This window comes from Aspergillus eucalypticola (assembly GCF_003184535.1).
Source record: "Aspergillus eucalypticola CBS 122712 chromosome Unknown BO83scaffold_13, whole genome shotgun sequence".
NCBI lineage: Eukaryota > Fungi > Ascomycota > Eurotiomycetes > Eurotiales > Aspergillaceae > Aspergillus > Aspergillus eucalypticola.
In genome coordinates this window covers 571,412-582,050 of record NW_020290287.1, presented here as the reverse complement: position 1 = coordinate 582,050, position 10,639 = coordinate 571,412, and the positions used below count along the sequence as shown (strand labels likewise).

Genomic DNA, 10,639 nt, shown 5'->3' with positions numbered 1-10,639 from the left:
ATCAAGGTGCTTCCAGAGAGGACCCTACAATGACTACTTGTGTGTATCTACTGGTTCACGTCCGTGGCCACAGTAGTCAAATGCTTTATTTGAGAGGTATCTAATTATTATAACTCATCTACTGGATGTGGTATGTGTAGAGCGCTGGAAGGCTAGAGGATATTTATCAAAAGCCCTGTCACGGAAGGCCTACCAAATTTTCCGGCATGGCCAAGTATAATCAAAATCTGTAAGGACCCATAACGGGAGCAGGTGTCCAAGCCTGTGTCTTGAAGACAGGGCCCTGGCGAGCGCATATAAGAGTCGATGCTATATGTATAGGAAAATCAAGTGGTGCAACGTGAAGGCCATGAAATGAAATCCAGAGAGGGCTTTCACATCGAGGAAGAGCGAGTGTAGGTCCGGTTCCACGCATGTAAGATACTTCCAAATAATGCCAATGTCTAAGATGTAACTGCACTTCGAGAACCCAAGATTCTATTTACCCATGAACGAGAATCGTCGCACATCAAACGGGGCAAGTCCCACTGGGGCTCGGGTCTCGCCCTCGGATTCTTCATCTTCGCTATCCGGAATTATCATGTCTTCACTGCCTTGACTGGGAGTTGCCAAGCTTCGCACAGGCTTGTGATCAAGCTTTGGAATTGCAGGGCTCTTTGCCGGTGATTTGGAGGCTCTAAATGCGGCCAGGGAAGGAGAAACACAATTGAGTGATCGAGACCGAGCCAAGGCGCTTTGGCCTAGCCGTTGCAATGGCGTCGTCCGCTGACGTCTGGGAGGTGTTCCCAACAAGCCGTGCCGCACTCCGGTAGTCGCCTTGTGCTCATTCAAGGAACCTGACTGATGACCCTTACCACCAAGCTTATCATTTTGACTACCCACACCAGCAGTTCCGGCCTGAAAGACGTATTTTGAAAGCGTGGGAGAGTTTGCGACAGGCAAAAGGTTTGGTGTATAGCCGTCGCCAACATCATCCGATCTCTTCTCCGAAGCTTGTTCAGAAGTGGGTGAATTCTGCTCTTGAGTTTTCTCTTTGCAGTCTCCCGCAGGGGACTCAGGAGCACCCAGCTCAGAAGTAGCTGCAGCAGGCGTTTGAATCGACCTGTCATCGATGGAGGATGAATTGACACGACTGGGAGTTTCAGTCGCCTGGCTCGGGTCTGGCAGCTGTGTCATGAGGTCTTCTGCAGAATCATCGGAGAAGACGTCCAAAATAGACTTGCGCGCCTTCTTGGTGCGGGTAGCCTTCTGTGCGCTTGGACTAGCATCGTTAACACTACAGGAGAAGAATCTGCTGCGGGAATCCGGGGGATTCGGGAGGTTAGCTTCCTCTGCATCAGAACATAGTCGCTGCCGCTTAGCGGGCTGCAAATTCGTTGTTCTGGAGGAATGTGCCAGGAAGGCATTACGCTCCACACTTCTAATCAAAGGGCTAGAAGCCCGGTTCGACGACCCGACTGATGACGCAGATCGCATGAGTGCTGGCCGTGATGGCGCAGGAACACTGTCCCAAGAGTTGTTCGCATGGCGTTGTAGCAGCCGTTGTTGGCTGGGAGAGGGGCTGAGACTATTCGGGTCCAACTCTGCCAAGGGAACGCGCTTGGGGGTGAAGAAGGAGTTGATCGGCTTGTTTGGCTTGAGTTCAGCAGAAGAGCCCAGGGTCTGTCGACGGCTTATCGTGTTGGTCAGCCTCTTATCGGCCGGCTTAGCTGCGAGCGATGGCTTTAGTACAAGACGTTCCTTTGTCGTCGGGTCCAGATCGCCACGAGCAACTCCGACCGCGACGTCAGGTTCCACGTCACCACCGATGAACGTGAGTTCTTCCAACTTGACATCAGCTTCAGGCGGTGTTAGGGTGACCAGTTTCCCAGCTTTCGGACAAAATACCCTCTGATAGAGGAACGTAAGCTCCGCCTGTCTGAAGTTGTCCAGGTAATCAGCGGGAACGTGGTATTGACCGTCAAATTGAAGCATCCGCAACGCCCGCTCTACGTTCTTGTACTTCCGAATGCTTCGGTAGGCTGTCTTCAACCCTAAGCGTGCAATGTTGGGGAGATAATCGCAGCCACTGAGAATGCACATACGTCGAAAATCGGCGTCTGTCCACCCGATCAGACTTACCTCTCGGCAGGCCGAAAAGTCAGCACGGTTGATCTCAATGCAGTCGCCATGTTGGTCGAGCTTGGATAACAACCGCTTTGCACCAAAGACGAGCAGATCAGAATCCTCTGAAATGATACCAGCAATAATGCCTTGCTGTTCCAGATAGGCCAGTTGCGCATCTGCCTCGTACGGAGCCACGACGTATTGAACGTCTATCTTCTTCAGTTCCTCTATTAACTCCCGCGCCATCAAGGGCGTTACGTCAACGGCCTTCTGCAGTTCCTGGTATGCCTCTGCGATCCGCCCTTTTCGCTGGAGTTCCAGACCGAGGGCTTTGCTGTCCTGCCGTCTCTTTTGACGCTCCACTTCGGTTCCAGCCTTGCTTGGCAGCTCATCGCCGTCGAATACAAGATATGGAGTTACCCCGAAGTAGAGGAGCATGCGGACTCGATTCAAGACGAAGTCGATGTGTCTGCGATCCTGTGAGAAAGGGATGGTGACATACAGCCTTGTTAGCTATGAACGTACTTCCTAGTAGGCCTTTCCAAAACCAAGTCCACCGCGCAGGCGACAGTGCCTCGATGTAGCCATCCATATGCATCAATTCCCAGGGTCTGCCCACTAAACTTTTTCAGGTGACATGGTTTTTGGATCGATTTGAGCAGGCCATGAAGCCCTATATTGTGTGTAAGCAAATGTAGTATTTCGCGAGTCAAGGACAATAAGAAGCATACCTTTAATGCCCATTGTCAGCGTCCTTAGAAGACCGAATACTCCTCGTTCAGGGAAGTAGCACCGCCGAAACAGACATCAACTGGTGTCTGTTGGTGCTTAGAGGTCAATTTTGACGACGGACATGGGAATTAGAGGACATCAGTGCTCTGTAGCATGCACCAGGCCTGACCAGCACCTAAACAGTCGCGAAATGAGGATGACCCAGACAACAAGATTGGAATGTTACCTCCCTGGTCCCTCTGACGCGCAAGGAACGCGATGGGGAGGCCCCATCCATCCGCTCTCCTGATTGGTCTTGTCGAGGCGGTGCCGCCACCTCATATCACCGCCTTTAGATTCTGCCCGAGAAAAAAGAAATTCTCCGCAAAAGATGAAATTCGACTTTTGACTGTCGGATCAAAAGTTTCTGTTCATTCGTTGTGGAAGGTGTCAAGAATCTGACCAAACCATTTGCCCACCATGCCGAAGACATTCCAGAAAGTTACCAAGCATATTGCCAAGAAGAGAGGCGCCGTTGAGGCTCTTCACGAGTTTAGCAGAGATGCCAGAAGACTGCGCCGAGCCAATGCCAGAGAAGATCGAGTCGCTCGTGTCTCCGCCAACATGTCGCGGGCCAGACAGACATATGGTACGGCAGTTTCCGTTGGGATTTTGTGCTTCGATGTTGCGATAACTAATGTTTCTCCTGTTTAGTGGAACGGATCGCCTATTTCCACGAGAGTGTCCCAGAAGGCCAAGCTCCGATGTCAGAGGATGAAATGAAGGACATCGTTGTCAGGTGCGCCACACTGTTCGTCAAGCGCGAAAATCGCATATACTTACGATCTTCAACTATAGGTACATCAACCGCAGCGTGCCCGAGATCGAACAACTACAGAGCGAGAGACGGAAAGGCAGACCACCCAGCAAGCGCGAAGAAGCATTGTTGCAGCGAACAGACGTTGAGAATCGCGAGTTTAAGACGGGTTTTTGGATGCCCGACTTTAGCGATGAGAGTGTTCTCAAAGCCCTCGCCTCGTGGAACGGAGACTGGTCCGGACTGAGCACGATGAAGTTCATTCGCATCACTAAGGATGGAGCAAAACAACCTTCAGTATTCCCGCCGAAGGGCATGTCATGAGCCATCAAAAGTTCTAGTTTTCTTTCTGCATTTCAGTTTGGGAGATCGAAGATTCGCAGTATGCGCAGAGATGGATGGCATAACGGCGTTACGATTGCACATAGAATTCTACAAAAGTTGTTGAATCATTTTTTGTAGCTGTATAATGTCCATTAGAGCCTTGAGGGTAACCAGAATGCTTCTCATCACAGTATCATCCAAACCATGACTAGTTGTAACTTCATGATGCCGAAATGCGATGGATGGCATGAGTCCCGCATTGCGACCCGTGATTGGTCTGGCAGTTCATTGCAGAGCTCCAGTCTTGGCGGGCGGTAACATCATCCATCATCAGCTTGTCTTCTTTTCCGATCCTTCATCATCCGTCCAATTTTCCTCTTCTCCTAACACTTTCCATTTTCATCCTCGATCCTTCAAAATGATGTCCCTCCGCACTCTCGCTCGCTCCGTGCCTCGCACCATCTCGCGCTCTGTCGCTGTCTCTTCCCGCTCCGCCATTTTCCGGCCGGTGTCCGCGGTCCCCAAGAATGCCTTCCAGTCTTCTCTGAAGCAGATTACGAGACCTTCCTATGCTGCTTTCTCGACATCCCGCGTCTTCAAGCAGTCCCCTGCCGAAGGTAAGAATATATGAGTTATTTGCTTGTGTAGGAAAATTTCCAGAGAACAGCGATTGAATGAGTCTTTGTGCATTGCTTTTTCTCATGGCGGAATGAGACAGAACCCTGTTGTTAATTGTCAGTTGCGGATCTATGGAAGAATCATGCTAACATGGGCCTTTCGATGATTGTAGGCGATGTTGAGCTCGTCGCCAAGCTTGAGGACGAACTGAAGCACGAGAAGGCTTCTGGCCTTGAGGACCTCGAGTCCTCCGTTCAGAACATCCAGTATGTTCTTCAGAACAACTCTTGGGAGGTACGCTCTTCGCTGGATATTCATTAAGCCGTCTATCAGAGCTAATATACTGGTGAACAGGTCAAGGACGTCCCTGGTGAGCAGGAGGTTGTCCTGACGAAGAAGTTCGGCAACGAAGAGTAAGAACCCATGTCACTGATCTTTTTCCCCCTCTACTGTGACATTCCTTCTCACGATTCGTTCAATCATTAGGATCCGCCTCACCTTCACCGTCGCCGACCTTCAGAACCTCAGCGAGCAGGAGGACTTCGATGATGCTGCTCTCGATGAGATGGACTTCGGTGGCCACCAGCCCGTCAACCAGGGCCGCTCTGGCAACGTCTCTCAGCACGCTGAGGACCGCGTCGCTCCCGCTGACCGCGAAGGCGATGAGTTGGACCGCGACCTTGAGCCTAGCTTCCCTGCCCGTGTCAACATCACTGTTGAGAAGCCCAGCAACGGCGCCCTCCTGATCCAGACTGTTGCTCAGGACGGCCTTTTCCAGATCGAGGAAGTCTCCTACTTCAACAAGTCCGACCTGGCCCACGCCCAGACTGCCGAGAAGGACTGGACCAGACAGAGCATGTACGCTGGTCCTCCCTTTGAGAACCTCGATGAGGACCTGCAGACCTTCCTCGAGCGCTACCTCGACGAGAGGGGCATCAACGCCGAGCTTGCCAACATGATCCCCGACTACATCCAGGTTAAGGAGCAGAAGGAGTACGTTCGCTGGCTCGAGAGTACGTGACATCCTATTAGATCCCTATATATGATACTTGGCTAACCCTATCCACAGACGTCAAGAACTTCGTCTCCGCTTAAGCGTGGATGGTGTTCTTTAAAAGTTAATACGGTTATGACAATCCGTCATGAAAATATCGGAATCATGTTTCAATAATTCTGCCACTGTTATTTGCAGTGCGCTCATGTATATTAATAGTAGATGCTCAGTTGAACCTCGCAAGGTACCACTGTTGAAATGATTGATACTCCCCCTCTTTAGACCGAGACAGACATCAATCGCTCCAAACAATTAATCCAACCGCGTAAACCATATCTTCTCCTTCATAGTCTTTTCCCACGCTACCCCAAGTGCGCACGGCTTCCCTTTCTCCCCAATGCGAAACTCCGCCGCGTACACATCAGGAAAGAGAGCCCCCAAGTCTCCAACATGCTCCGATATAGCGAGAAAATGCTCACCATTAACATGCTTAAAGCTCAGGTACTCCGGCCAGGTCGTACGATCCCGGTCAGCGCGCAATATATTTTTCGACTGATCAAGATAGATCTCAACCGTCTGATAGCCGGGATGCACATACGTCCCAACATATTCCCCTAGCTCCAAAGAATGCGGAATCACATGCGCGGGGGCCTTATGAATAGCATCAAGGGCTTTCTTCCTCTCCTCTTCTATATGCGCCATATTCCTAGAAAGAAAACCGTTAGCATTGCAAACATCACGAGTGGGTTTCTGCTTCAAAACATACTTCGCATTCCAATCAAACCGCCTCTCAACCGGCACACCAAGCTTCTCATCCACCAACCGAAACGCCAGCGCCTTCTGCGCGTAATTCGACGTCCTGGCTGTGTTGGCCAACATGACAACCGCATATTTCAACCTCGGGAACAAAATTACCTCCGCCCCAAACGCATTCATGCCTCCCGTATGCTCGAAGAACTGCACGCCTTGGTACACGCCCGTGTACCAGCCCAGAGCGTATGCGCGCGGGCCCGTGAACGGCTCCTCCGAGGGTAGTAGAGTCCGCGGTTCGAAGATCGCTTTATATACGGCTGGCGATAGGGGCTCGGTTTGGTAGAGTAATGCGCGCGCCCATTTTGCGTAGTCGACGACGTTGCTGATGATGCTCCCGGCGCCGGAGATTTCGTCTAGTGGCATCCACGGGATTTCGTGGTAGTGGTTACTGTCATTGTCATTGTCGCCGTCGCTGGGGGTATGGTAATATCCTCGGGCCAGGTGGTGAGGGGATGCTTTGGCGTCATTGAGGTTAAAGTAGGTAGATTTCATGCCGAGGGGATGCCAGATGGTGCGAGTTAAGGTATCGCCTAGCCATTTTCCGCCGGTGAGGGTTTCGATAACGTGCGAGACGACGACGTACATGAGGTTGCAATATTGGAGCTTTGTGCGCGGAGGAGCGGTCAATGGGAGATGGCGCAGCTGGCGTACTATTGTGCGTACGGCTTCGTCGCGGGTGAGACGGTTGCCGTAGGCTTGATCATGACGGGGGAGGCCTGAGCGATGGGATAGGGCATCTTCGATGGTGGTGTGTTCGGTTGCGTGCTCGTCGTGTAGCACGAAGTCGTCGCGGATGAGCTGGCTGATGGGCGTGTCCCAGTGTACTTGGGGGTAGGTGTCGTTGTCTTCAACGATAGTGGCCATCAGGGCTGCGGTGAAGGCTTTGGTGGTGCTTCCGGCGTAGAAGAGTGTCGAGGGAGTTACGGGCTCAGCGGGGAAGGCCGCGATGCCATAGCCCTGTGTTTATCGGTTAATAATAAATCCTTGTATATTGTCTTGATCATTGGGGATGTATGAGACACCTGCCTTGGCCCAGGTGTTGTCTCCATCGACTACTGCGATTGAAATGCCTGGGACGTGCCAGTGGTCCAATGTTTCCTGGACGAGGGTCTTGAACTGCTCATCTAGTGGGCTTGCAGTGGTGTTGTCTGTTGCCATGTTTGCCTCGCATGATGATTGAAGCTTATGATCGAGCCAGGGTCTCTCATTTAAGTAGTTGAGAGCATCGTCGGCGCGGGGTTGAGGCTGAAATGAGGTTTCCCGTCGGAGCTCCGCATTCCAAATGAAGAAGCTTAGGGTGACAGTCAACACTATGTGCCGAGGAACAGTTCTGAGAACATGGCAGAAAAAAAATGATTATTTACGTGAAATGATGAATAAGGTTGCAGTGACCAAGAAAAATAAAAGTAAACTCCAGCGTGTCCAGCCATTGCAATGCACGATGACGCCAATCCCGTTCCCCATAAAATGTATCATCATATCCGACATGCTAATCCGAATCAACGATCAAAGCCAAACACGCAACATAGAACTGGCAGGGAATGTCTAGAACTCCATGCTTTCGGTCTTGACCTCAGTCGCATCGTCGGCCCTTTCTCGTTTGCCCGTCCGCTCTTCTTTCAGAAGCCCGGCAATGAATGAGCGGAAGTAGTCGACGTAGGGCTTCAGACTCGTCTTTTCATAGTCTTGCAGTCGGCGACTTCCCCTAGCATCAGATTCGGGTACACTGCCTTCGCCCTCTGCCACTTCCGGACCTGCATTATTGCTCGGATGCTCCGCATCCCATGCATCGATCTCCGCAAGTAGCTCCGTAACTGTAGGCACCGCGAGAGGGTCAAACTGTTCCGCCTTTCGGGCGTCTATCGGAACACACACGCGACCAGTGCCAGGGTGAATGACAAATGGACTCTTGAGCAAGTGGATCATCTTTTTGCTGACCTCGGAATCCAGGCGCGGATATGTGTATTCGAGAACAATGTCTTGCTTAGCGTCTCGCAGTGTAGTAGGGTTGAGAGTGCTGCTCTTGCCTGTCTTGGCCAAGGCGTCGATATCCGCCCATTTATTGGCACTGCTGCGGTCGGGTGATGACTCCCATCGTTTCCGTAAGGATTCATTCAATCCCTTATCGGGCAACAATGAAAGAATACGTTGCGTCTGCTCGGTGCTGGAGAAGGTTTCCTGGTCCACCAGCGTAGTTTGAGCGAAGTATGGTTTTAGTATCTCCAGACTGCGAGACATATGGGGATGCAGAGGCCGCTTGAGGTTGACCCGCTTTCCGCTCGAATTTCCTCCTCGGATGACATCTAGGTAGCCCGCGATGGCTCTTCTCCTATCATCTGGAAGGCTGCGCGCACGGGGGTCGCAAACCCAGGCGTGGGCACCACGACGACCAGAATAGACCCATAATATGTGCTCGAAACCAAAATCTTCGCGTAGCGCTGTGTCGACGACTTTCATTGCCATAGTGACAAAGGCCCAGCATTTGCTACAAATGTTTGCCTTTTCACAACAGGATCTAATGTCATCGTAATCCGTAAGATCGATGTCGAATACCAATTCTTTGGCGACCGGCTTCATCTGGCCACCTCGAAGCGTCTTCCTGTCGCGAGGGTTCGTGTTGTAGACAGGCCCAATTTCAAAACGAGAGGGGTTCATTTTCAGGATATCTTTACGGAACCTATGATATGGAAACGTTAGGACCTTGGAAAAAGACAATAGAGGACTCTTGGACTCACAGATCCGCAGTTGCATATGACTGATACCGCAGGTAGGCATCGTTTTGGAGGGTAAGGGCGAATTCACGGTTTCCGAAGTCTGGGGATGGGACAATGCCATGGTTCAACCATTGGAAAAGATAGCGAAAAGGAAAGAGGCGTTGATAGAACGCAAGCATTGTATCGGTATCAACCTGGGACCCCGGAGCAGCAGCAGGTCTGTTTGATCTCAGTTAGACTAATGCTCTCTTTCACGAGATATTTCAGCATGCATACTTACGCCGGAGCAGATGAAGCACCATTTTGCGTCTCTGGTGAACTAGAGGTTGGGTATTCATCATCGTCATCATCGTTAAATAGGTCTTCAAGTTTCACTCCTGCGGCTGCATTGTCCTCCTGGTTTGCCGATGCTGTCTCCGTAGGAGGAGCGTCAGACATAAGTTCATCATCCTTGCGATCGGCAGATGAGTCTTGCAAAGATACTGAGTGAGGCATTCCCAATGTTGAGGTAGTGCTAAGTTGTGGTGAGTTGCATGAGCGCTTCAATCCACATCCATTATCGTCAACTCATTAAACCCGCGTGTCGCGACGCGTTGCCCAACGCGATCGGCGTGTTCCCCGGAAGCCCTAAGCCCTACCTCATCTGCTGCTTTGGGGCGGAAGAAGCTACAAATCACGTGAGTGATTACATCCGCAAACGGCAATTACTCAGCAAGGTACCGAAGTATGGCTTCAACGACAACCACTTCTTTGCCTGCTACAACCTCATCATCTTTGGGTCCACCCCTGCGTGATCAGGAACACCCTGGCAGAGTTTTGGCCGCTTGCGGTATCTGCTGACGCTGTTCCATTGGAGCTCTCTCGTAATCAAAGGTGGATGACGTGTATACTGCCCTGACCCATGAGGATGAACTTCGGGCCCTATGGAACCTGAAGGCTCTCATCAACACACTGAATCTATCTATATCCTTTAGTTGGCCTTCTTAGCCTGATCCGGCTGCACCATATTGTTGACTCATTGATGTTTTAGCTGATTCAGCCTGACTCGAGCCAATCCAGTTGGATCCTTGTGTGGTAACAACTGGTCTCACCCAAAGTGAGCGAAAGGGTATCCCCCATGCTTGCCAGTTACTCTCAGACGATACCCACAGCAGCCTCAACATGCTGTGGAGGTATCCCCAGCTGCTCGATTTGACTCTTCTCTTCCTTGTTTTTTTTTTACTCTGAAGTTCCAGGGCTTCACCCACCGCCCTGAATCTTATTTATGAAATGCAACGTTGCAGAAGTACCCATTGAGTATCCACCATCCGGGGTAGCCCATCGAAGCCCGCGGATGTTCTGGGAGTCTATGGGACCCTACAGCTTGAGGGACAGCTGAGTACTCAATATTGCTAAGGACGTATGCCGTCAATGCCATGGTAGTTGTCATCTGCGAGAATGGAGCATAGTCAGCCGCTCGTTAACCCTCCATCCTATAGGTGGTGTTCACCAGCTTTACGTAGGGCTTTCGGTGCGAGGAAATTCCTGTGATACACAAAAATA

At 51.2% G+C, this 10,639-nt stretch overlaps 5 protein-coding genes across 5 annotated transcripts; 2 read left to right on the top strand and 3 right to left on the bottom strand.

Moving 5' to 3' along the window:
* Positions 1–132: 132 nt before the first annotated feature.
* On the bottom strand, positions 133–3,056 carry BO83DRAFT_417469 (putative exonuclease). The gene is made up of 3 exons (XM_025534762.1): positions 2,838–3,056; positions 2,632–2,779; positions 133–2,575 (listed from the first exon to the last, which is right to left on the bottom strand). Exons 1-3 carry the CDS (start codon positions 2,848–2,850, stop codon positions 478–480), a joined length of 2,259 nt encoding a protein of 752 aa, XP_025387939.1. The 5' UTR covers positions 2,851–3,056; the 3' UTR covers positions 133–477.
* Positions 3,057–3,235: 179 nt separating this feature from the next.
* BO83DRAFT_408497 (translation machinery-associated protein 16) lies at positions 3,236–4,058 on the top strand. The gene is made up of 3 exons (XM_025534049.1): positions 3,236–3,466; positions 3,532–3,616; positions 3,676–4,058. Exons 1-3 carry the CDS (start codon positions 3,298–3,300, stop codon positions 3,956–3,958), a joined length of 537 nt encoding a protein of 178 aa, XP_025387938.1. The 5' UTR covers positions 3,236–3,297; the 3' UTR covers positions 3,959–4,058.
* Positions 4,059–4,305: 247 nt separating this feature from the next.
* Positions 4,306–5,859, top strand: BO83DRAFT_378733 (MAM33 family protein). The gene is made up of 5 exons (XM_025531332.1): positions 4,306–4,575; positions 4,749–4,870; positions 4,931–4,989; positions 5,063–5,589; positions 5,646–5,859. Exons 1-5 carry the CDS (start codon positions 4,377–4,379, stop codon positions 5,669–5,671), a joined length of 933 nt encoding a protein of 310 aa, XP_025387937.1. The 5' UTR covers positions 4,306–4,376; the 3' UTR covers positions 5,672–5,859.
* On the bottom strand, positions 5,594–7,541 carry BO83DRAFT_338671 (penicillin-binding protein; the record flags this gene model as incomplete). Its single annotated transcript, XM_025528515.1, has 3 exons — positions 5,594–6,276; positions 6,337–7,340; positions 7,404–7,541. The coding sequence occupies 3 exons, from the start codon at positions 7,539–7,541 to the stop codon at positions 5,883–5,885; spliced, it is 1,536 nt and encodes a 511-aa protein (XP_025387936.1). The 3' UTR covers positions 5,594–5,882.
* A 213-nt stretch (positions 7,542–7,754) lies between these two features.
* BO83DRAFT_338668 (DNA primase subunit PRI1) lies at positions 7,755–9,592 on the bottom strand (the record flags this gene model as incomplete). Its single annotated transcript, XM_025528514.1, has 3 exons — positions 7,755–9,060; positions 9,119–9,316; positions 9,378–9,592. The coding sequence occupies 3 exons, from the start codon at positions 9,590–9,592 to the stop codon at positions 7,929–7,931; spliced, it is 1,545 nt and encodes a 514-aa protein (XP_025387935.1). The 3' UTR covers positions 7,755–7,928.
* Positions 9,593–10,639: the final 1,047 nt, after the last annotated feature.

What these genes read in the sequence shown, in the direction of transcription:
- BO83DRAFT_417469 (XM_025534762.1), bottom strand. An exon ending in TTGGAAAGGCCTACTAGGAA is followed by an intron (nt 2,576 to 2,631) that starts GTACGTTCATAG and finishes ACAGGATCGCAG; the next exon opens with ACACATCGACTTCGTCTTGA.
- BO83DRAFT_408497 (XM_025534049.1), top strand. Translation starts at nt 3,298, where the DNA reads ATGCCGAAGACATTCCAGAAAGTTACCAAGCATATTGCCAAGAAGAGA. An exon ending in GCGGGCCAGACAGACATATG is followed by an intron (nt 3,467 to 3,531) that starts GTACGGCAGTTT and finishes TCTCCTGTTTAG; the next exon opens with TGGAACGGATCGCCTATTTC. An exon ending in ATGAAGGACATCGTTGTCAG is followed by an intron (nt 3,617 to 3,675) that starts GTGCGCCACACT and finishes CTTCAACTATAG; the next exon opens with GTACATCAACCGCAGCGTGC.
- BO83DRAFT_378733 (XM_025531332.1), top strand. Translation starts at nt 4,377, where the DNA reads ATGATGTCCCTCCGCACTCTCGCTCGCTCCGTGCCTCGCACCATCTCG. An exon ending in AAGAAGTTCGGCAACGAAGA is followed by an intron (nt 4,990 to 5,062) that starts GTAAGAACCCAT and finishes TTCAATCATTAG; the next exon opens with GATCCGCCTCACCTTCACCG. An exon ending in GTACGTTCGCTGGCTCGAGA is followed by an intron (nt 5,590 to 5,645) that starts GTACGTGACATC and finishes CCCTATCCACAG; the next exon opens with ACGTCAAGAACTTCGTCTCC.